Source organism: Rhinolophus sinicus, linkage group LG03 (assembly GCF_036562045.2).
Source record: "Rhinolophus sinicus isolate RSC01 linkage group LG03, ASM3656204v1, whole genome shotgun sequence".
Taxonomy (NCBI): Eukaryota; Metazoa; Chordata; class Mammalia; order Chiroptera; family Rhinolophidae; genus Rhinolophus; species Rhinolophus sinicus.
Genome location: NC_133753.1, coordinates 1,800,309 through 1,826,700, shown reverse-complemented (window position 1 = coordinate 1,826,700; position 26,392 = coordinate 1,800,309). Strand labels below are relative to the sequence as shown.

At 43.8% G+C, this 26,392-nt stretch overlaps 1 protein-coding gene across 1 annotated transcript in view; it reads right to left on the bottom strand.

Moving 5' to 3' along the window:
* The window catches only part of PPP1R13B (protein phosphatase 1 regulatory subunit 13B), a 74,682-nt gene extending 48,543 nt beyond the window's left edge, over positions 1 to 26,139 (bottom strand). The window contains exon 1 of the mRNA XM_074326816.1: positions 25,857 to 26,139. Coding sequence (XP_074182917.1) covers positions 25,857 to 25,865 — 9 coding nt within the window. The 5' untranslated portion in view covers positions 25,866 to 26,139. The remainder of the gene's footprint in view (positions 1 to 25,856) is intronic.
* Between the last annotated feature and the right edge of the window lie 253 nt (positions 26,140 to 26,392).

Genomic DNA, 26,392 nt, shown 5'->3' with positions numbered 1-26,392 from the left:
AAAGCTAAAAACGTCCAGAAAACTTACACAAAGGTCACTAAACATTACTTCACTTTTTAATTCTATTTTATGGTTTTTAGTAAACTTTATCTTTCCTCATCTTAGCAAAATTTCCCCCATCTCTATTATTCAATCAAAGCCAATTTCATTATAGTCATGACAGATATAAAAGCTTTCAAGAGAAATTAAGCTGGCATTACCCATACTTCCCTAAAGCATCACTAAAATTAAAGATGAAAAGGCATGTGACTGCTACTGTTATTCCAGAGAGACTTCCTTAGCTTAAAAAAAAGAATCTCCAACACAAGTATGATATAGCATTGATTCTAGAAGCATTTTGTTTTGTTTATTTTATAACATCTTTGAAATCGGAATATATCTTACAATGATAGTATGTCACAGTCTGATGAGTAGTGCCATTTTCCTCTTTTTTAATAGGATGTATAAAACAGAGATGAAACCCAATAGGGTTAAGGATTAAGCGAACTAAAGAAACAACTAAAGGAAAAAAGAAGTTAACGTTTAGCCTTCCTAAAAAATTAATATGTTGAACATCCAAGACTTGGTTATGCACAGTAGAAAAACACAAAGGTCTACACCGTGTGCTGTAACAAGCACGTGAGGACGGGGCCCTCGTGTGCCTTTCCTCCAGCTGCTCTGTCTGCGCCACCCCATCTCCATCGCCCCCAAATGCCCCCTCCCTTCAGAAGTATAGCCTGCCCCTACTGTCTACCCATCATGACCCAGTCCCAGACACAGCTTCCTCTTCTGCTCCCCTGTTAACAGGCTGTGGCTATTTTTAGTCCAACATTCTTATGCTAAATTATCAGTGGTTTTCATGATTACATCCTCCACTGGAACAGTATTTGCAACTCACAGGTGGGAGCTGTGACCCATTATTACCTGGTCTTAAAATCATCTAACTGTGTTGCAAGCTGCACATATTTTTATTTGAAAAAAAAAGTCTGACAACGTCAGAACGCCCATCGGTCCCAGAGGACAAACCATGCGTCTGTCGCTAGTTCAGCACAGAGCATCATGCTGGACACACTCGTGCATGGCGCTCAGGAGACGCAGACGGAGGAGGGCCAGCAGGCAGGCGCCTGCACAGCCACGGCAGCCACTGAAGAGGCCACCTCATCCGTACCTTCAAGACTGTGTGCGGAGGAAAGAAAAGCCATTGGGATCAATCACTCATCCAAGTAATCTGCCATGTTTACAGATTTGGTATATACGTAAAGCATGTTCATGGTCCAAGGAGATGAAAACAAAGCACAGATTAGGGATGTATAAGCATTACAAACTAGGAACTATGTATGTATAAGCATTACAAACTAACACTGTGTGCAATGTTACGTGTCAATTACATCGCAATAAAGCTGGGGAAAAACCACCCAGAACAACAAAAAAAGGAACGATGCTACAGTCCAAAAGACAATAACAAGTGTTGATGGATGCAGAAAAACAAACTCTCATACACCGGTAGGAAAAATATTAAATGCTGTAGCCATTTTGAAAAACATTCAGCAGTTTCTTAAAAAGTTAAACACAGATTTACCATATAACCCAGCAATTCCACTCCCAGTAGGTACCTACCCAAAAGAATAAAAATATATTTCATCACAAAGCCTCATATGCAAATGTTCCTAGCAGCATTACTCATAGCAGCCACAAAGTGGAAACAACCCAATGTCCACCAACCGATGAATGGATAAAATGTGGCATATATTCAATGGAATATTATTCAGCCATAAAAAGGAACAAAGCACTAACACAGGCTACAACATGAATGGACCCTGAAAACGTTATGCTAGGTGAAAGAGGCCAGACACAAAAGACCACAGATTATATGATTCTATTTATAGAACATGTCCCTAATAGGCAAATCCAGAGAGACAGAAACTAGACGAAATAGGGAGTGACTGCAAATGGGCACAAAATGTCTTTTTTGGGGTGATAGAAACGTCCTAAAATTAGATTGTGGTGATGGTTGCACAAGTCTGTAAATTTACTAAAGATCACTGAATCGTTCACCCAAAATGGGTCCGTTTTATGGTATATAAATTATATCTCAATGAGGCTGTTTTTAAAAAGTAAGAACCATCAACTTCCAGAAAAGGAAATGAGAAACTCTACTTGACGCGGCACAAAGAAGCCTAGAGTGAGACACTCACGTTCTGTCCTGGCTCTGCCGCTGATTTTGCTGTGACGGCCTGGGGAAGCTGCCCCCAAGTCGTCTCTGGGTCTCAGCTTCTCATCAAAGCTCAGTAGGTAAGAGACAGGATGCCCTTTGGCGCGGTATCTCTTAGATGCTCTAGCCCTGACCACTCAGCTAAAGCACTGGAGCCCGCCATTCACCAACCCTACCTACTTCCACTTCCCAGGGGAAAAGGAGCTCAGGGATAACAAAAAATAATGGAGTTCAAACAAGATCATAAAAGCGATACCCAAGTTTAGCAACTTGTAAAACATACTTGGTAGCTTATGAGCACATAATAGCCACAGAAAGGATCTGCTGGGGTGGGGCTTGGGGGACATCAGAAGACCCTTTCAGCTTCCCAGTGGGCCGCCTGCCCCAACAGGAGAACCAACGCTCAGCTCTCTTCTGGCCCTAACATGCTGCAACACTGTTCACCAATTTAGAATCTCAGCAATGTCGGGGCTGTAAGGAAAACCGGGTCTAAGACATCGCCTTGAATGCCTCATCCCACTTCCCTGAATCCGCCTCTGTCAAAGGCACAAAGGCACACACCGGAACCCCTGCCACTCACAGAGCAAGGAGCACAAATCAGACAGACTTGGGAGGTACCCTGGACTCCTTTCTCTTTCCTACTCCACAAACAACGCATTAGCAATCCTAGCAACCCGAATTTCAAAGTATACCCAGAATCTGAGCGCTCGTTTCCACTGCTACTGCCTTGGCCCCCCGCCTCTCACGAGGCAGCAGCAAGGGCAACATCATGGGTCTGTTTCCACTCCTGCCCTTCAGGTACATCACTTTACTCAAATCCCTCCAGTGGTTTCCTACCCCTCTCGGAATAAATTCTGAAGTCCTAAGTACTGTATCAAGGTCCCACATCACACAAACACACCACTCTGATCACACTGCTTCTCATACCTCCCGCACAGCCCTGCTCCAGTCACACTGGCATTTTCACTATTCTCCCAACAGAGCAAGCCAACTCCTGCCTCAGGGCCTTTGCACGCGCTGTTCTCTACCTAGACCACTCTTTCCTCAGCTACTAACATGCCTATATTACTCTCTGATTTCAGGCCTCTGCTCACATGTCACCTTATCTGGGAAGCTTTCCCTAACCAGTCAAAAACAGCAATATTCTATCACTCTCTATCCCCTCCCTCTGCTTTGTATTTTTCTTCCTAGCACTTACCACCACACCATTTGTTATAGATTTATTTGTTTATCTTGTCTCCTCCCACTAGAACAGAGGCTCCTCATGAGCAAGAATTTTAGTTAGTTCACTGCTGTATCACTACTACCTAGAGTAGTGCCCAGGACACAGTAGGCACTCATAAACTCCCCCAATTATGTATGAAGTTTCTTTTTACAATAGGTTAAGACATAAAGGGTAGGTGCCTGCCTTCTCATCTTCAAGGTCTCATTTACAGAAAAAGATGGCTAATATTTCATCCCTCTAATCACTGAATTAGTGCACATCGGAAAGAAGAAAAAAATCTTTTTAAAAATGCTAGTGACAGATCAGGAGCCCATACACATACATCTATGTGATGGACAATTGTCAGATTCCACTCAAACCTAGACCCGCACGGACATGCCTTGTGAAAGCCTCCCTCTCCACAAGGTGGCACTGCAAGGCACTGGGTTTGCTCCCCCTTCCACAAATTCTGGGGGAAGTAATTAACTCTAACAAAAATAGAGGAATAGTTTTGTAAGATCATGTTAAGTTCAATTCCCATAATTGGAATCTGTATTATTTTGGCAAAGAAATAGAACTGGTCTTTGGAGAGCAATAAATTTTTCCTAAATAAATGAGACATGTGAGACCGCAGGAGAAACACTTACAGTGTCTCGTACGTGAGAGCAGACACCCACTCAAACTAAAAAGTCCTTAAGTTAGATCCTCAATAACCATATCAATTCTGGTTAGTTCAAGTCACTGTTTTTATCTGCTTTAATGATTTACCATTTAAAACCACATTCCATCAGGCAAAAACTCCCTCTTACCTAGCTGAATTTGGGAAATGTGGTTATATGTTATTCCTGGAAATACAAAATACACACCTGGGCTCCCTTCCACCTTACTGTGTTTAAAAGCACATGCATTTGACAAAACCTGCCTAAAACCTGGAAAGAATGCAAAATTCAGCAAGCATTCCAGGCCTGCATGTGTGATTACTACCGGGTGCGGAGGCGACACAGTTGATGAAGTTCCATCCACTCACCCAAACTTAAAGAATCCCCGAGAATAGAAAAAGGGCAGTGTCAACTCTGACACTCTGTCATCAAAGCTGGGAATCAGCTCCCACAATGACGGCTGCTTTCATGACGCTGTCTATGTGAACACGAGGAAGCAGAACGAACACTGTGGACTTTCACACCACGGGCTGTGACCTACTAGTGGGCTGTACAATCAGTTAGGGCGTCAGGACTACTTTGTTTTTTAATGGAACAGAATAGAATAATATAAAACAGTGTTAACAGAACAAAAAGCAAGCCCCAGATTGGGAGAAAACATTTGAAAAAGACGTATCTGGTACAAGACTTGTATCCTTAATATACATAGAACTCTTAAAACTCAACAATAAGAAAACAAAGGACCCAATCAAAAAATGGACAGAAGATCTAAACAGACAACTCATCAATGACACATAGATGGCAAATAAGCACAGGAAAAGACACTCAAGGTCACATGTCATTAGGGAACTGAAAATTAAAACAACAATGAGATACCACTACACACCTATCAGAATGGCCAAAATCAGGAATGCTGACACCACCACGGCTGGTCAGACGTGGGGCAGCAGGAACTCGCTGGTGGGACGGAAACACGGAGCAGCCACTGGAAGGCAGCCTGGCGGTTTCTTATAAAACTAAACATGCTCTAACCAGAGGATCCAGCAATTGAGATCCTTGGTATTTACCCAAATGAATTAAAAACTTACATCCACACAAAAACCTAAACGCGAATGTTTATAGCAGCTTTATTCATAACAGCTAAAATTTGGAAGCTACCATGATGTCCTTTAGTAGGTGATGGATAAGCAAACTGCAGTCCATCCAGGCAATGAAGTATTATTCAGTGATTAAAAGAAATGAGCTATCAAGTCACAGACAGACATGGAGGAAACGTAAATGCATATTGCTAAGTGAAAGAAACCAGTTTGAAAAGGCTACACACTATATGATTCCAACTCTATGACATTCTGGAAAAGAAAAAAACTATGGAGACATAAAAAGATCAGGGGTCCATTTGTGACAACATGGATGGATCTTGAGATTATTATGCTAAGTGAAAAAAAATAAGTCAGGCAGAAAAAGTCAAGAACCATCTGACTTCACTCGTATGTGGGATATGAAACTGAAGGCAGGGGCTGGCCTGGTGGCTCAGGTGGTGGGAGCTCCGTGCTCCTAACTCCAAGGGCTGCCGGTTTGATTCCCACATGGGCCAGTGGGCTCTCAACCACAAGGTTGCCAGTTCGGTTCCTCGAGTCCCGCAGGGGATGGTGGGAAGAGCCCCCTGCAACTGAGATTGAGCACGGCACCTTGAGCTGAGCTGCCACTGAGCTCCCGGATGGCTCGGTTGGTTGGGGCGCGTCCTCTCAGCCGGTTCGATTCCCACAGGGGATGGTGGGCTGCGCCCCCTGCAACTAGCAACGGCAACTGGACCTGGAGCTGAGCTGCGCCCTCCACAACTAAGATTGAAAGAACAACTTGATTTGGAAAAAAGGCTTGGAAGTACACACTGTTCCCCAATAAAGTCCTGTATCCCTTCCCCAATAAAGTCTTTTAAAAAAATAAAAATAAAAATAAAGTCTATTAATTTAAAATAGAAAATAATGGTACACACGTAAGGGTAAGTGCTGTCTCCGGCAATTCTGACTATATATATGCATATGTAGACATATGTGTGTGAATGGCTGGGTCGCCTTGTAAAAGGTGTTTCTTAGTGTAGGTCATGGTTCAAGAAGTTTGAAAGACACTGCTCGCAGGGCCTCATGAAACCCACCAGGATTAAATGAAAAATCACTGCACTGGGGTAAAAAGCAGTCCTGTCACGGCTTATCAGCGCTTATTATTAGGTGCTGTGATATGCCCTCACACATTCTCAATTCTCACACCAACTGTGAAACAGATACCACCCCTAATTTTACAGATTAGGGAAAGGAGGCTTGGGGAAGGTGAAGGCTTGTTCAAAGTCACTGAGCTAATAAATACCAGAGCAGGATTCAGCCCCGGTCTGACTCCAAAGCTATGACCCAGACCACTACTTTAAACGGCTTCAAAATAAAAAACGAAAGACAGCAGAAGTTTTAAGAAGAACCCTCCTACTTACAACATACTCATTATTTACTAACCTCTCAATTAACAAAGTTTTATCTAGTTTTTATAGTTGAAACTATCTGTGATGCAAAGTTAATCATTATACAAGGGAATCAGAACAAAAAATAATGCATTTTTAAATGAATCAACTATAAAGATGATCTCACTAAAACCATATAGATGTTCTAATTAAATTTTCTTGACCTTTCAAAATTTAAATTAGGTGTAGCAACAATTTTCAGAATAAGGCTTCCTCTATCTACGTTTTTCTTTGTAAATTTCAAGAAAATATATTCCTATACGTATTTTAAAAAAACATATCTATCTACTCCTAGGAACATCCCCAAGAGAATTATAAAAACATGTCTACACAAAAATTTGAACACAAATATTTATAGCAACATTATTCATAATAGCTAAAAAGTGGAAACAGCCCAAACAGACAAGTGGATAAACTGTGCTATATCTACACAATGAAATATTACCTTGGTCATAAAAAGGAATGAAATGAATGTCACAATATGGATGAACTTTAGAAACATTATGCCAAATGAAAGAAGCCAGGTACAAAAGGTCGCATACTGTGTGATTCCATTTACATGAGACGTCCAGAACAGGCAAATCCATAGAGACAGAAAGTAGATTAGAGGTTGCCAGGGGCTGTGAATTATACTTCACTCAAGCTGTTCTTAAAAAAATAAAAAAAAGGGCAGCCCTGTAGCTCAGGCGGTTGGAGCTCTGTGCTCCTAACAGTGAAGGCCACCAGTTCGATTCCCACATGGGCCAGTGACTTGCGCCCTCTACAGCTAAGATTGTGAATAACAGCTCTCCCTGGAGCTGGGCTGCCGGGAACAGCCGGAGATCAGTGTGAGCTGCCACTGGCTGCTGTGTGCTGCCGTGAGTGGCCGGTGGCAGCACTAGCCGGCAGCTGCGAGTGACTGGCCGGCAGCTGGCATGTGGCCATCAGTCGGCATGAGTGGCCAGCCGGCAGCTGACGAGAAATGCTGTGAGCTGCTGTGAGCAGCCACCAATGACTGGCGACCGACTGCCTGAGCTGGGGGAGCACAGGCTCATAACACAAGCATGGGCCAGGGAGCTGCGCCCTACACAACTGGACTGAGAAACAACGGCTTAAAAAATGGGGGGCAGGGGAGGGCAAAAAAAAATCTAGCTATGCCAACCATTCAAATTATACAATCAGTAAAATATTTTCCCAATGGAAACAACTTTAAATAAACATTATATCATTTCCTTGTATATATTTTTCTTCTTTCAAGTAGTAAACATTTATAGTTGCACAAATCCTGTCTTATCATGTCTGTTAATACCAAAAGTTGAATACTAATCTTTTTGTCAGTAGGAAACAAAAGTTTAAAACAACATAATTTGATAATTAGCAAATTATGTCTCTGAAGAGCACTTGAATATAATCATGTGTATAGATACACCACAGTAAATTCTATTTGCCTGATACAAAATCAGAATAAAATGTACAAAGGAAAGTTAGGTCCAATAGCACTCCAATCTTTTTACAGATGACTGTCCATTTTCTCTTTCAGATTTGAGCCAGCTTTTGAAAACCAGGACACTACTTTGAATTTGCTTATAATGCTCTGAGTTACTATTCTCAAAATGTCTCTCATCTTTAGAAAACTATGTAAAACTGAAGTGTGGAAAACAGAAGTCCCAGTGCCTGGCGATTATCTACGCCACTTACAAAGGGAAATGCTGAAACAGATGTCCCTGAGGCCTTGTGGAATCTAAATCAGGCACTAATGACCTGGCCCGTGATAAGGCGTCCTAAGGAAGCGAGACAGACCACCGTTGTTACAGCAGAGTGAGACGGTGGATGAAGTTTCACCTAATTAGGTGAGTTCCATGGAAGAACAAGTCCAGTGCTAGCACTGTTCAATAACAACTGTAGCCAGGATCTAAAAATCACTATGTAAAGGAAAACATTCATTTACTAATCTCCATATAAAACCTGTTATTTATTTTTTTTAAAAAAGGCTTACCTAAGCTTCATTATCAACTTTAAAAAGTGAAACCTCAAAGTTTTTAAATAAGTTTTCACAATAAATGCCTGTTCACATTTTATGCTTAGGAAAATTGCTTGTTAGAGGTAAAGTATGTACAGAGCTACAAATTTTTCTCTTTCCCCCCCAAATTCTGCTAATATTGACACATTTTAAATGCTTAAAATCAGAATGAAGTTTATAACAAGATACTTACCATCAAAGGACTTTTACAACTTATTAATTATAGAAATAGCTATTATGGCAGTGCTTACTCACTGTGTTGGCGGACGGGCTTCTGTTTGCCCATGTTACATCAAGGACCTCTCCCAACAGGCCTATGGAGCAGGTGCTAGGATGATCCCGCCACTGCAGACAGACCGAAGGATTGCCCAAGGTCACATGACTACAAAGTGCCGGTGTTTCTGAGTCTAAAGCTTAGGTTTCTCCTCCAATAGCTCAGGAGTCAAACACTGCTCAAGTTCACGAGCACTTAAAACAAAACCACACAGCTACTCGAGTTCCTCACCCTGATGAAACCATAAGAGACAATCTTTATCCAAAAGTTAACAGATAGGAACATAAAATCACACTATTTTTTAATAATGGGAGAACCCACTTTTTTTTATTTTTTTATTTTTATTAAATTTATTGGGGTGACAATTGTTAGTAAAATTACATAGATTTCAGGTGTACAATTCTGTATTACATCATCTATAAATCCCATTGTGTGTTCATCACCCAGAGTCAGTTCTCCTTCCATCACCATATATTCGATCCCCCTGAGAACCCACTTTATACATATAACGTACATGACCTTTGAAGAGTAAACACTGTAAGTATGAATATAAAAGAGTGAATTAGTACATTCATTATAAAACCCACAGATAAATGTACTCAATAGTCTAGACCACCTCCGGGAGAAAAAGGTGCAGACGAAAATTGAAACCTGTCCACTCTCCTGAACTCCCCTCTTTTGCGCCTTGACCTGGGTCCTGAGGTTTGGGTCTGCTCAGATACCAGAGAGCCTTTATAAAAACCTGTGTGCAATTTGCAAAATGGCAACACCATGCCTTCTGAAGAGAGAATTATGTATTCCATCACTTAGTAAAACACGAGGCTGCGTATGAGTTGTTATTTTATACAAGTGTAATTTTTACCTTTCTCCTATACCTCTTCTTACTACCTCTTCTACAACCACCTCTATTATGGAGAATGACTGAATTTCTGAATGTTAATATTGTCAAGAACTTATACACTTTCAGAAAGGGAAAAGAATGAACATTTTCTCAGCATCTACTAGACAGTCACACACCAACTGATTCAGTCTTCATGGCAAACTGAGACCCATACTAGGATGGCTTTCAGATGACAACGGTCTCCCCTCCTATTTGGGACTCACAGTTGGCCGGTTCTCAGGCACCATCCTTCCTTTAGATGCCCACCCCTCTTGCTATTGCTGACTCAACTCAGGAAGATACTTGACAAAAATATTCTTCAGTCCACAAGCATTTGCCAAGTGCCTACTATGTGCCAGGCACTGGTGATTCAGCACTGACAAAGCAGACAGGGTTTCCAGCCAGGTGGAGTCTGATTACAGTCTGGGGAAAGAAAGTAAGCAGGCAGAACACATGGTATGCTGGCTGGCGGTGTATACGATGGCGAAAAACTGCAGGCAAAGGACGGCGGGGATGGGACAATGCGAATGTTCAACAAGGCGATTAGAAAAGTCCTCGCTGAAGGAGGAAGAGCCCTGACGAGGCTGGTGTGAGGATGCAGGGCACAGTGAGACTCCTGGAGGTGACGCAGAGAAGCTGGGCAGACTGTGAAGGAGGCGCTGCCGCATCGCTGACGGAGCAGGTGTGGACGCACGAGAACGGCTGTGCCACACAGCAGGTCTGCCACGCTTGCTGCTAAGGTCCCCAGAGCTGTCCCAATTGCTGCTCCACCTGAAGATTTAGTCGTTCAGCTTTCCCTTCGTGTCCTTCCAACAAATCCCCTCTTTTCTAAGATGTTAGAAAGTAAAAGCTGGTTTCCACCACTGGCAACCAAAATGAACTCAGGCACTAAAACCATCATCATTTTACAAATGAGGACCCTGAGGCATCGGGGAAGGTCCAGCCCTGGGCCGGGGCACCGCAGTTACTGATGTGGACGCCAGTCCGCACGGCTGCAAAGCTGGGCTTGTTCCATCACCCCCCACTTCCTCCCAGGTCTTGACTACTCCTCTGCCTGCAAACGGCAGAGCCTACAACTACCACCAAAACAAAAGGGGGCGGGCGTAGGGAGAAAAGGTCAGCAGCACAGATCCAGTCCTGGAGGTAGGCGTGAGAAGCAGGGACATCCTGTCAGGGAGACCCCCGGCCTTGCCTCCATTCCATAGGGTCAAGAGCCCCCCAGCAAGCCTGTTCAGCAAACACAGGGCAGTCCCAGCTCTGCACCGAGTTGAAAGCTCTGGCTGTTTCCATCCAGAAGAGGAGGGAAAATGGGGCTCAGGCTGGCAGGTCATCTTCCTTTACTCTTACCGTCCTCCTACAGTGCCACATGTTTTCTTTCCCCTCTGGTCTCAAAAATACTTAGTGTATTATTGTCGGCTTGGCACTCAGGATGTTCTCACAAGGATCCATATTTTAACACAAAAATAAAATACGCTGTTTCCCCGAAAATGAGACCTAGCCATTAGCTCTACTGCGCCTTCTGGAGCAAAAATTAATATTAGGCCCGGTCTCATTTCACTATAAGACCCAGTCTCATAAAACTAGGTATAATATAATATGATATAATATAATACCAGATCTTATATTAAATTTTTTTTTTGCTCCAAAAGACGCATTAGAGCTGATTGTCCGGCTAGGTCTTATTTTCGGGAAACACGGTATTGTGTTCCCTAAGTTAACATTCGTACTACTTGCATTAAAAGCACACATTTTAGGGGCCAACCCGGTGGCTCAGGCGGTTAGAGCTCCGTGCTCCCAACTCCCAAGGCTGCTGGTTCGATTCCCACATGGGCCAGTGGGCTCTCAACCACAAGGTTGTCAGTTCGATTCCTCGAGTCCCGCAAGGGATGGTGGGCTGCGCCCCCTACAACTAACATCGGCAACTGGACCTGGAGCTGAGCTGCGCCCTCCACAACTAAGATTGAAAGGACAACAACTTGACTTGGAAAAAAGTCCTGGAAGTACACACTGTTCCCCAATAAAGTCCTATTCCCCTTCCCCAATAAAATCTTAAAAAAGAAAAAAAAAGCACATATTTTAAGCTGCAAATCTAAGAGCACATCATAAAGGTGACTTGATTTTTTTTTTCCCCAATAGTCACTAAAGTTATGTGGGGGAAAAGAAAAGATAAAAAATATTTTTTGGTAATTTGAGTTATTTTAGAATAAATTTAAGCTTCTTAAAACTTAGAGTAGATTAAGCGTCTTAATCCTTTTGTAAACATTCAATTCAATTAAAAGGGATATGCTGAGAGTTTCAAATTAAGGCTATCATAAAGACCAGTCATTAAACCTCAGAGCCAGAGGAACCTAATCTAACCACCACTCTTTCCCCATTTTACAGATGAGGAAGCAGAAGCCCAGAGAAGGAAATAATTTGTCAAGGTTAATAAATCTTATTAGTAACAAAACCAAGGCTGAAATCAGGTCTCTTGATTCTCAGCCCTGCAGGCTGCGTCCCTCTCAGCAGTTTATTTAGTGACATTGTTTACTTAATATTAAATGAGAAGGTCTGTAAAATGTCTAGCAAGAAGCCTGACATACACTATTCTCTCAAATTTAATTTCCTCTCTTATTTAAATACCGGACTATAATTTGTGCATTGAAAAAGTTAGGGAAAAACCCCAGGACTTTTAAAATTATAGAAATGAACTGAAATTTAGTCACAAAAGAGAATAATGAAACAAAATTGACACAGGAACACATAATCAAGTGCAAATTATGAACAGAAGTTGATCACAAAATGGAACTATAATATGCTTTGAAAATATTCTAAGAGGGCTCCATAAATATCAATGGGACCCTGGAAAATGTAAACTAAGTGACACAATTCTGTTCATAACAAATAAGTCCAAGGCATTCAACAGGGATGCAGTAAGTGAGGTGACCACATAATGAAGAATAAACATGGCGACTTTGACTGAAAAAAGGAGCTAATGACAGACGGCCAGGACAACAGGCAAATGTCAAAACTTCCCTTGCATACCTGCATGTATGGCACCCAATCTAAATCACGGCTATGGAAAACTACATTGTCTCACACACAATAAAACACTCTCCAGAGAGGAATACCACAAAGCAACAGATAGTTTAAAGTCAGGTCTAAAGAGAAAACAAAAACCCACAGAACAGATCTCTCTTTTTTTCATGAAGATTCACCAACTATCTACTTAAACAGCAGGTGAAAGGTAAGCTTTATAAGAGGACCCATCAATCCTACCGCCAAAAATTCTTTGCCAATCCTTCATCTGACAGGAACAAGGAAAAGAAGGATTTATGACACGCACGTGAGGAGGTCGGAGCCCCACGCCACTGCGCAGCCGCAGGCTGCAGGAGCAGGTCACGAGAGGCCCGACGCCTTGCTCAAGGCCCAGTGTAAACCCAGGAATGCTCCAGAAGCCCACGACACCACATGCCCAGAAGGCCCAGGTCTCCTTTACGACAGGCATCACAAGTTGGCAGGCTGCCTCTCTCCAGGTGAGGCGGACAATGTTCTGAGTCTCCAAACAGAATGGCGGAGGGGATGGAGAGGGTTCATGTGTGCTGGGTACACGTGACCCAGCTGTAGGTCTTGTCTCTTTGACCCAAAGCAGCAGAAGTTCATGGGCCACAAGGACTCCGAGCCCCAGATCTGGGCCCCACCAGACAACCGAGTTGCTACCCACACCTGAGCAATCCTCTGGCCTTGGAATTCACACCTCAGAACCCAACTCCAACCTGCACGGGCTCTGCAGCCTACGCGTCTTCCTCCCCTCAGCTGCTATGTCCAGCAGACATGGTGGTGGTGCCCATGTACTGACCTCTCCGCACCAGACCTCGTGCTGAGCGTCCTCCACGCATCAGTCCTGCCAGAAATCCTGGGAAGAGGGTTTTGACTATTTAAAACAATTATCTTTATTATTTTCAGGTGGCAAATTAACAGACATTTTTTAAAAGAGTCTAACAATGGAGGAAATGAAAAACAGGCAGTCCCCGTAAAAATCCATACTTTAAACAGCTGGTATCTATCCTTTCGGACCTTTTTCTACACCACAAAATTCTTCACTTCTTTTTACAGTGAGACCACATTAGGTAGAATGTTGTTTTTCCAGCCAACACTGTATTTCGGGCATTTTTCCATGAGAACACACAGTTGTATTCATTCTTTCGTAGCCTATACATTATTTTCCTGTATGGCCACACCGTAATTATTTTATTTTACAGATGAGGAGACAGGCTCCAACAGGTTCTGTAACTTGTCTCAGGTCACACAGCTAGTAGGTGGCAGGGCCAGGCCTGGAACCAGGCCTACCTGATTCCAAAGCCTGCGTCCTCGAACACTCTGTCCCACAACGTACCAGTCTGCATGTTTCCATCAACTAGGCTAGGATCCCCTTGAGGACAGCCAAAGTGTCTGTCTGTGCCCAATGCCGAGCCCTGTGCTGGCACATCATAGAAGCCAACAAGTACTGTGGTGCACATACCTGCTGAATGTCACCTTTCTGGGACTACGTTTCTCTTCCCTACTATGCCACTCACATTTTTCACAATGCCCTGCATGCTGTGGGGGCACAAACCTATCTGTTGTAACGATAGATCCAACACCCTGCATAGAGCTGCCTCTCACTTTGCCTGGGTCGCTTGGCTTCTCTCAGTCTCAGAATTCACGTGCAACTCAAGCTCAGAGCCCACCTGCTTCTCCAGAAGCTTCCCTAACAGGTCTTTCGCATGGAGGCCCCTCTATTCCGCCCTAACACATCATAAGAAGTTAGCACTAGAAAGGATCTTAGCAGTGATTTGTCTGGCCGCCTCCTCACTCTGTGGTAACAGAGATTGTAACCCATGGTTTTATGACAAACTAATAAGGCTTCAACCCACAAGAAATTGAAAATCTCATAACAAAAGTATAAGGCACTTAAACGTAGCGTATGCGAGGTACTACTTGGGGAGGGGGTGGGATATGAAGTCGGTCAGATTTTACAAAGATCTAAATGTCTGTTTGAGCCTCCAAAAACCTGAGAACCTCAAGTGTATAGTCCTGTCTCGCCTGACTCCACAGTAGTGCAGAATTTTGATCTCAGTAATCTCTAGCACCAGTCATCTCTGAATATTATCCAATACCTCAAACTTCTAGAAACGGGTTCTTCCATTGTATCGTTAACCATAAAACTTCAGATCTAGACTTTACTAAATTTTCACATAACAAAAACAGCTGGCAACACAAACAGCAAAGTTCATTTTTCCATTAAATTTAGTCATGGAACCCAGTAGCTACTTTGACTTGACTACCAAAGCGCGAGCAGCTACTATTACCACTGTACAAATATCCCCTTTTCCCTCCCAGTTACCCCATATCAGCCTTAGTATCTAATTACTAGCAACTCTCCAAAAGGACTCCTGTCAGAAACCAATTGGACCATAGGATACTCTCTGTTAACAATGATATTTGAGGATGTTTCCAATGCTAGAGACAAACAACCATGTAAGAGTATAAAGTGGACTCAGGCTTATTTGTTTTATGGCGAGACACTGCTGTATAACAGGCACAAGAAGCCAAAACCCAGAGTGTAAAAGCAAAGTGTTACCTTGTACACAACACAAACTGGACACATTTGCAGGATCACTCATTCATTCATTTAGGAAAATTTTAGGGAGCCCAACCTGGCCCTGGGCCCCAGGCTCGGGGCACAGCCAGTCAACAAGACAGGCCCCATCTCCATCCTTACTACACCTGGAGCTGAGACAGAGAAGAGACACCAGGAACTAGAGTGGGAAACTGAGAGTGTCATGAGATGCCACAGAAGGGCTGCCTGATCCGGAGGCTGGTGTCAGGAAGCAACGTGCAGGCTGAGACGGAAGGAGTCAGCCACGGAGGGCAGTGGAGACTGTCTGGGAGCCAGGGGGTAGGCAGATTCTTTCATATTTTCCTAATTTTAATTATAATCCTAGATCCTTGAATTATTAATTACACTATTTCTCTGGTGGTTAAGTAGCCTCAATGTTGCAGCAAACAAGAAAATTAATTACCTAATGTCATGAATTAGAAAGTATCCTCACAAAATCAGTTTAACATTTTTTTGTTTACCTGTGAAAACCTGTTAAATGTGTATCTGAAATTAAGCAGTCTCCAAAGCAAGAATGTCTTTAAAATGTAGTACTGAATCGAAATCATTTAACATTTTGGAATAAATATTTGGGGGATAACAGCACACATCGATAGTGCTTATGATATGCCAGGAACTGTTCTAGGTTCTTTTCATATACGATATGGCCCCTGGCCACACATGGCTCCAACTGAGCTAACTGGCCACCCAAAATTAATTTCTTTTTATGCAGCTACTAGAACTTTGAAAATTGCACTGTGGCTCACATTGTTTCTATTGGACAGAGCTCACCTAAAATGTATCCAGCTGCTGTCTACATTACTGGTATTACTGACTCTTTTCTTGAGGACTCATTCCATCAGGAGGAACCTGAACTACCACCCTGTGAGTAATGTACACTCGTGAGATCTCCAGTGTTGACTGAGGCAGGATGCCCACCCTCAGACCTCAGACCACAACCTCAGGTTGTGCGGAAAGCTGTGCCTTTCTATGGTTTCCAGCAGTCTGTGCACCCACAGCTACACCTCTCTAGCCACCTCGATGGAGCGTCTAAAGATTTAGAAGCGAGGTAAATCAGAACTGTGCAACATGTCAAGAATGAAGGTTAAGTGAGGCCTGACGAGGGTTCTCCATTGACGGTGGCCTCAACGCCAGATTCCCTGACAACATTTGGACCACTCAGAGATCTTTTCTGCCTCAACTATCTGTCTTATCCTAACACTCTTCTCATGGACTCCAGACACCAAGCATCAACGGTAACTTAAATTGGAGCATTCGCAACTCCGCTAAATTCCTGCAACAGTAGTTTGTTTGAGAAGATGAAAAAGTTGCGGAGATGGTAGTGGTGATGGTTGCTGAGCAATGTGAGTGTACAGAACTGTACACCTATGGGCGGCCGGTTAGCTCCGTTGGTTAGAGCGTGGTGCTCTTAACAACAAGGTTGTTGGTTCAATCCCCACATGGGCCACTGTGAGTTGCACCCTCCACAACTAAATTGAAACAATTACTTGACTTGGAGCTGATGGGTCCTGGAAAAATATACTTAAATAAAAAGTTAAAAAAAATTTTACCTACAAACAGGTAAATTTTATTTTCTCATATTTTACCACAATTAAAAAAACAACCTTCAACAGTTTCATATCTGTTTCAGGATCAAGTTCAAATTCTTATGCAGGGCATAGATGGCCCTCAGAATCCAACCTCCCGGTACCTTTCTAACCTCCCTCCTGCTTCATCTGCTCGGGCACTTCCCCCTCCACACCACGGGGGGAATCAGATGTCAGTGCCCTGCGCATGTCAAGCCCTCCCTCTACCTAAGAGCCCTTCCCAATCACCTCCACCCCCTCTTCTTCATCCTTCTAAACTGCACTCCAGTGCCATCACCTCTGCAAATTCCCGACATCCCACGGTTGAGAAGACGCCTCTCGCCACTGTGCCACACCATACTTTGTCACTTGTGGGGTTCCTTATTTTTCAGAAAGGCATTTTGTTCCCATGACTGTTCCCACTGTGCGCTCCCTGAGAGCAGGGACTGCCCAGCGCTCACAGACCCAGCACTAAGTGATGCACCTTACACGCTTAGGGGCTGTTCAGTAACCAAATGATGCCTCCCAGAGGCCTGCAACGTCCTCAGCACGGGGACGCTGCCTGGGGAAGGCAACCAAGCCCTGCTCCCATGGACCTTCCACACATAAATGCCAGGTGGACATAAGTACTAGGACGAGAAATAACGCGCGTGAGGGTGGGGCATTTTGTACAAGGTGCCCTGGAAGGTGCCATCTAGGTAAAAGCCAGAAAGAAGTGGGTGAGCTTTTCAGCTCGGATACAACAGTGAGTGATTCTATCACTGATAAACCACTTATTCTAGTTCTGAACTGTGGTCTGCATAACAGAGGGTACTCAAACGAGAAGGTAAACTTGAACCATTCCCTCTCTGTCCTACCAACTTGAGAGCTTTGCCATCACCCCCGAGTCCTCTCAGCCTGCAGGACAGAGCATCCGTACCTCAGGGGGACCAAGTGCACTCACGAGCCTTTTCCAACTGAATCCCATCTGCCTGAAGCCTTACGGCTGCCGGACAAAACTTAAGAAGAGCAGACACTTATTGACTGCTTATTCCATATCTTAACAGAATGTTCTAAGCACTTGACAGTCCTCACAACAGCGTTTTGAAATATACTGTTATTAAACCCATTTTAAAGAGGAAAATAAGGCACAAAGTGGTTAAATAATTTGTCCAAGGTCACAGAGTTAGTAAGTGGCAAAGCTAGAATCTGAAACCAGTCTTGGCTCCAGAGTCTGAGCTGATAACCACTATGCTATATCATTTCACATTTGTATTTCCTATCATAAAATACCTTTGTTCCTACTGTAGGGGTGTTTTTTCCTGTTAATCCTAAAATTGTCAAATTTTATTTCATCTTTCTTCACATTTAACTAAACCTCACTTCTCATTTCTAGTTCTACCACAAAAATCTGTCTATACCTTGATCATTTGTGAGGTTAACCATTATTTACTGATAGTATTTTCAAGACTGCTATTAGATAGAAATATAAACATGCAATAGAGTAAAAAGCAAAACAAACTATCAATGCAGAAACACAGATTACACTGCTATAAAGGTGTGCATATAAAGTCCGCCCGGTGCTGGGAACAGACATGGGGGAGGGAGGCCCTGGCCAGCCCCTGCCCAGGGAAGCTTGGTCTAGTGGGAGCTCGGGTGGGGCTGACAGGCCAACTCACAACACAAAAGATGACGTGTGTGGTGTGCCACAGATTCCCAGGCAGCAATCTAAAACGCCAAAAACACATTAAAAACCACTTAATATAGGACAAATTATTTTTTTTTGACGTGTTTATTTTACCCTAAGATTTCATAGTAATGTCTTTCTGGATACAGCAGGTATCTCAAGCTCAACAGAGATAAAATAAACTCATTCTTCCCTAGAGCCCTCTAAATCTATTCCTTCTTAAGTGTTCTCTCTTAGTGAAAGGAAAAACAAGCCTGGCTGCTGAAGCAATAAACTTGTTATCCTCAGCTCCAGCCACTGCACTTCCTTCCTCTCTCTCAATCATAAACACCTTACACATGGGTACACACACTCACATGTACACACACATGCGAGCCATCACACTTGCTCATGCGTGCGCACACACACACATTATCACTCACACTCACACTCACTCCATCAGATCTATGTGAGCTCCTACTGACTGGATCTTTCTCTTCTTCAGGTCAAGTCCCGCTGGCACCAACTGGTCTCCTAATTGCTCTTCCTGTTTCCTTTTCTGTTTCCCTCACTCCACAGTCTATTCTCCCGTGGTGCCAGAATTCTCTTTCACACAAATTCGACTGTATCACTCCACATTTTAAAAATGTTTGGTGGGGGTGGCCGGTTGGCTCAGTGGTTGGAGGGCAGTGCTCATGACACCAAGGTCACCGGTTCGATTCCCACATGGGCCAGTGAGAAACAACAGCTTGAGCTTGGAGCTGAGTCGCTGGTGGGCGGCCAGCTTGCTCAGTAGTTAGTGTGCCATGTTCATAACACCCAGGTTGCCGGTTCAATTCCCACATGCACCAGTGAGCTTCGTCCTCCACAACAAGATTGAAAACAACGAATTGACTTGGAGCTGAGCTGCGCCCCCCACAACTAGATTAAAAAGGAATGACTTAACATGGAGCTAATGGGTCCTAGAAAAACACACTGTTTCCCCCACTATTCCCCAATTAAAAAAAAAAAAAAAGTTTGGTGGTTTCCTTTTTTGTTTTTGTTTTTTTTGTTTGGTGGTTTCTAATCATCCACAGGATCATATGTGAACCCTGTTACAGCACACACACACCTCTTCAAAATGGGGTCCAACACTACTTTCAATATCATATCTTCATTCAACTAACTATCATTGAACACCAACTACGTAGCCAGTCAGTGGCAAATAAAGAGACAGCTCCTGCCCTCACGAAAATTACAGTCAGGACAAGAAACAGACATTAATCAGTCACACAAACAAATGTTTAAGACTGCAACTATGCCAAGTGCTGCAAAGACACACCAGGCAAAACATTCTAAAATGAGAGCGTGGTGATGGCAAACAACCTTGTAAATACATTAAAACCTGCTGATCTGTGGACATTAAAAGGTGAATTTTATGGTACGTGAATTCTATTTTGTAAGAAAACCCACCAGGTTGAATGCCTCTATAGGTGGATTTGGCTAAGGCAAAGATCATGGAAGCTTTCCAGAGCAAGTGAAACTTATTACAAATATCTAATATTTATTGAGCATTTCCTGCACAGCAGGCATCTTTCACCGTAATAATCTATCTGATCCTCCTAACAACCCTATAAGGTTACTATTATTATCCTCCGCTTAAAGCCAAGGAACTGAGGAGTCAAGTAACTTTACCCCAGGTCAGAGAGCCAATAAATGGTGATGCCAGAATCCACACACAAGCCTGCTGACACCAGGGCCCACACTCTTATCTGCTGCCGTGAAGTCACCTAGGCAATGCCTGCTACTCAGAACTACTTACGATACAATGAGTAAAGCACTGTGTTTCACCCTTCCAGTGGACATCTCTCTCAGCGTCCTTGTCTTTACTGTAGCCTATAAGGCCCTGCGAGATCCTACACCCCCACCCCCACCGCCCCCTTTCTGACTGCATCTCCACTCTCCCCCTCACATCCTGTCTGCTCCAGCCATACGGGCCTCCTGGTGTTTCCCCAGTGTGCTGGGCATGTTCCTACCACAGGGCCTTCGCATCTATTTGCTGAGCTATGATGATTATAATCATAACATATGTCATAATTCGTGATTAGGCCAAAACTTCAGTTCACATGTATTCTAGACACACTAGCAAGATCCTGTACTGAACTGTACACTTAATATTTCGAACGTCATTTATTAATTTAAATCAAAACTACCTCATTTTTCCAGTCTTTTATTGTTCTGCATGATGTCACATGCAAAGATTTTTATCTTACAAAATCCAGTAACAGCAGGTTTTGCTTACCAATTAATATAAACAACAGTCATACAGCTATCTTTGCAGAGAAATAAAACAAAGCAATCAAGCCAAGAAAGTGTCATACTAGAACCTGATCCTCCGTTCAGCCTAGAACGATAGTTTGTGAAGTAACTATAGCAACCGCACTTCAAGGCACCAATCCCACCAAACTTTCACTGAGAAACTACTGACCATCTGTGCAAACACACACACAACGCATGCTGACAGCCAGTTATATAACGTCAATAAAATAACTTGGTGATATTTTAAGTTCCTATCATGCTAAAAGTCCTAAGTGACTCTTAAGCATATACACTTGCATAGACTGTTCACAGTAGGAGGCTGAGAAAGGAACCATACATTTAACACATTTACATTTAAAATAGAGTTGGCCTTCAAGATGATGAAAACTATCACATTTTATGAAAACGAATTCACCTTGGGATTCTTTTAAATACTAAGCTCCACTGGAGCCCAGCATGGGGGGGGGGGGGCGTAAAATTTAGTCAAGCTCAATTTATTAGCCCCTTTAGCAAAATGCCTTGACTACAGCAAACTCCCCTACGTGACTGGCACAGAGGCCTGGTGCAAAGGCTTTGAGTCAGACAGTGTGTTTTCAAACCTTGTTTTACCACTTGCTAGCCGGGGACCTTAGTCCAGTGTCCTTACCTTGCGAGCCTCCGTTCTCCCTAAGAATGGAGACACCACCACAGAACCTGGGACACTGCCTTCTCACCTAATGACAAACACCATTCACCGACTGCTATTCCTAAATTACATTGTAGAAAGTCAAAAAGCTGCAAAACTTTATGGCTGTATTTAATACTGTAGCCTTTAGAAGAATTATCCATATAGACTATTTTTAAGTTCAATAAAACTGTAATAATAAAAGCTTTTATATACAGATCTTTGTATGATCAAGACTTTGTTTTTCCCTTCATGATTTTTTTGGGCAGGCTAAAGGCTAGAAATAGTTTTATTATTTAAAATGGTAACATTATGCTTGTAATTTTAGTTTTTAAAAAACTAGTTTTTTGTTTTTGTTTTAAAAACGTCTCCATTCTTCAGTGTTTTGTTTACTGAATTAGGCTATAAATTCAAGCCTATCAAGTGACTTAATTATTAACAATAATAGTGAACATCTTCTGAGCTCTTCCTATCTGCTCGATCATACAGATACTTGGGCAGTGAACCAGCTCACCAAAAGGCCGCCGAAGCGAAGAGTGGCAGGTTCCTCAACCTCTGATGTAGCCAATAGGAGTATTATTGACCTTCACGAAAGCATCTGCTACGTAGCAAGTTCAGGACCAGCCATAACCACTTGATAATCACCAGGACCAACTCATTTTACAACAGGAAACTGAGGCCCAAAGAGATTAAGTCCAAAGGTCACAGTTACTAACAAGAGAGGACTAGAATCTAAGTCTCCCTACTTTCAGTTTGTTGTTTATCAATTACATTACAGCTGACGGCTTAAAAAGAGAAAGACCTATTCCAATACCTCAAAACGTTTCTACATTGTTGGGGAGAAAGTGAGTATCTGAAGTAAATGTTTGTTTATTGAGAGCTAAATATTAAGCACAAATTAATGTAACCCACAGCCTATAGTGCATATGCTGAAAGGGCTCCCAGGACTGAAACAAATGGAATCAGCTAGTCACGTTGTGCGGTGTCTACTGCAGGTAAGGAGTCCCACTGCTAACACCACCAAAACACTACCACCAGGCTCCGTTTCTTGCAAGTAAAACACATACCAGAGCCATACAACTTCCTTTACTCAAGTTAACATTCCTCTGAAGAGGAAAAAGTGTCCTTAGTGCCATTCCCCAGATATATTTCACCTCTGCATGAAGTATTTTACCAGCTGCAAAATGTTCACTCTTTCACAAACAATGATGCTGACAGTTTTCATCCTTTCCATGCTGAGTCTGGCTATTTTTATTAAAATTCTTATTTCTATGAAAGTTGGTTAGGGATAGCCTAAATGCGTTTAGGCCCAGATCTTAGGGACAAGCCAACAAATCATCTTTAAAGTATAGCCCATTTGTTTCTTGGGAAAACGTTTTTAAAATGTCACGCATTGACAAAAAGGTGAATGACTACAGATGCTAGCATTCAACATTATTGCAATGAGGGAATTTTCCAAAATATAACTTTGTTTAAAAGAAGACAATCATGGAACTTTATGTTACAGGCAAACTGAAGACTTCTACAAAGACTTTATTGTGTCAGATGAGAACATGGCCAGATTCTTTCCCATTTATTCCCAACAGCTGAGAGATTGGGTGGTGCAGTAAACCACCTGATCAATTGAAAGTTACCATAGACACTACACACTGACTACCAATTCTCAAATAAATTAAAATATACTCCAAACCTGTGTTCCCCAATATGGTAGCCACTAACCACGTGTGGTTACTGAGCAATTGAGATGTGCTAGTCTGAACTGAGATGTGCTATAAAATGTAAAACTTCACCAGATTCACAATGGATTCACACCAGATTTCAATGATTTAGTAGAAAAAACATAAAATATATTAAATTTTTCATATTGAGTACATGTTGAAATGATAGGATTTTTTGACATGTTAAGTTAATAAAAGATATTATTAAAATACCACCTTTTTAATGTAGTTATTAGAAAATTTAAAATCGGGTTTATGCAGCTCACATTACACTCCTATCGGAAGTGCTGCTCACTACAAACTATGCAAAATATGAGCCAATCTCGCTTTGATGATTGATCATGATAATGAACACCAAACATACAATAAAGGAAGAAAATCTTATTTATAGCTTGGATATGTAGTTTAGGATGGTATCAAGTAAGAATTGCATGCATGTTCTTAAAACTTCGATTAAATTTATAGCCAACCTTGACTGTTAATAGAGATAGGATTCAATGCTACAAATAGTATTTTTACGGATCAAGAAGGAAATACAAAAGTAAAGGCCACAAAGAGGGACTAAGAGAAATAACATATTTCCAGAAGGCATTTTAAAACAAAAGCAGTGTGTTTTAAATAGTTACTAGTTTATAGTTAATAGTAAATAATTCAAATAGTTAATGTTTTTTTTAAAATCAGTATTTGATTATTTTGAGTATTATGAAATTTCCCAGATCCAGCTAAGCCAACTTCTTTAAAAAGGAACCTGGTAAGGTAGTGACTAGAAACTCTAACCATGAGGAATAGAGGTAAAATGTCTGAACGTACCATATGAAAAATATAAGCCAAGTTTCTTAACAGGGTATTTAAAATTAAACATTATACAATGATGAAATTAGTCAAAATTCTATTGCCATCCTTCAATATTACAATACTATGTAGTATAATACATCAATCAACTCTTACAGGTTTAACTCAAACTGCTTTCAAAATTCCAAAACACCATAATGCCTTTTCCAAATCCAGCCAGTGAGAATAAGGGAGGGAACAGTTTCCAAATGCCTTAACTTGCGAGGTTAAAATTAGAAACTGACAATTCAGAGCCATCTCAACAATAATAAATATTTGCATGGCATTCTGTTTGACAGGCACTTTGGACACATTCTTTTTGATCCTAGGGACGGTCCTCGAGCATCGGTATGTTTTCATCCCTACTTTAGAGGTAATTCCAGGCTCAAAGGCCTTGACTTGTTCAAGGTCACATAGCTAAAAAGTAGGAGAACCAGTACTTGACTGAACCTTCTGATGCTCATCCAATTCTCTTTCCATTACCAGACAATCGTTCATTTAAAACCAAATGTTTAGAAACTCAACAAGCCCTAATGCCAAAGAAGGATTTAAGGATCAGCTAGGTCAAACCTTAAGACTCTGCAAACACGATGTACTGGAATCGGTTCAAAAAGGGGCGAAGAGATTATCAAGAGACAGGAAATGACTTGAAAGATCCGGGGGGAAAATCTAATCTAAACGTCCTTGAGTGCAGCACAGCAGAAAAACAGTGTTCGAGTAGAAAACACAGAGAAACAGCACTTTCCTTCTGAAGTGTAATTCTCAATGTAGAAATTGTACGTTAAAAGAATGCTTTTGTTACTGTACTATAAACGCGTTTGAGAATTTTACTTAGCATAGAGGCAATCAGAAAACCAATACATCCAACTGGCTGCCACCAGTCCCACATTTTTCCCTGTAAGTCATGACATTTACCTCCCAAAAAGCCAGAGCAGAAAAATTATAATTCGGCACCACTGCGATGCAGCCTGCAGGGCAGGGTCCGGCGAGAGCACGGCAAGTCTAACGACCGGCGTCGCCTTTCGGGTAGGACGCCTCCTTGAGGGCAGGACAAAGGCGGCACCACCACAAACGAGCCTCACTCACCCTTCAGAGCGCACTGACAACCAGACTCACTAAAGCAAAACGCACGAACGTCAAAGACACAATAAAAGGGAATTCCTAGCATGGCTCTGCAAATCCATTCCCCAGGTGAGCTCCTGAACACAACAGGGTTTCGGAATCAGGGCAGCACTACGGAAAAGGGTGGGTTTCGAGCGTGGGAACACCACACCACACGGGGGTGGCCGCACTGCCGACTCCGAGAACGCGAACCCAGCAAATTCCAGGCGCGGGTCACAGCAGCGCGGCGAGACCCCGAAACTGGGCGAGCGCCAAGCGACACCCCTGCCTCCCCGTCCACCGCCCGCCAGGACGGATGGAAAAATGACGGGCTCCAATTTCATCTCCTGCTTCCCCTCCCGGGCGTCCCAGCCGGGGAGGCTCGGCAGGAAGGGCCGTGGCTGAGGGGCGCCGGCCGGGGTCCCGGTGGCGCAGGGCGGCCCGCCCGGACCCCGCCCCCGCCCCCGCCCCCACTGCCGACCCCGGGATCCCGACCCCCGCCCGCGCTGACAGCCCGGTGCGCCCCCACCTGCCCTCCCGGGGGGCGCCGGGGCCCGGCGCGCCCGCCAGGCCACTTCCTTCCCCGCCCGGCCTCGCGCGAGCCCCGGGGGCGGGGAGCCGCAGGAGGAAAGAGGCTTGGCCCGCGGCCTGCGGAGGAAGCCGCCGCCGCCCGCACCCACCGGCATCATCGCGGCGCGGGTCCGCGACGCCCTCAGCCGCCTGACAGGACGCTCGGCGCCGCGCCGCGCCCGCCGCTCTGGCCGTCCTCACAGGCCGCGCGCCGCCGCCGTGCTCTCGGGCCCTCAGCGGCGAGGCGGCGGCTGCGGCAAGCTGCGGAGCCTAGCCGGCCCTGTCGCGGCCGCCGGTGCGCTGCGTCGCTGTCCCGGGACCTGCCGCCACCGCCTCCGCCCGACCGCCTCGCGTCGCCCGCCCGCGGGTTCTCTCCACAGCCCCTGCAGGCCCCGCCCCCAGCGCGTCGCCCCGCACCGGGCCATCCACCCCCTCCGATTGGCTCGGCGGGGCCGTGGGCGGGGCCGTGGGCGGGGTTTCACGACCCCACCGCCCAACCCCACTCTCGGCTGCGGCCAGGTGCGAGCGCGCCCGTGCGCGTCCGCGCTCCCGCGTGGGGGAGGGGCGGTAGCGCTGCGGGCGCCCAGCCGCTGCCCCGCCCCACGTGTCGGCCTGTGGGCCCTTGGCCGCGCGGGACCAAGAACAC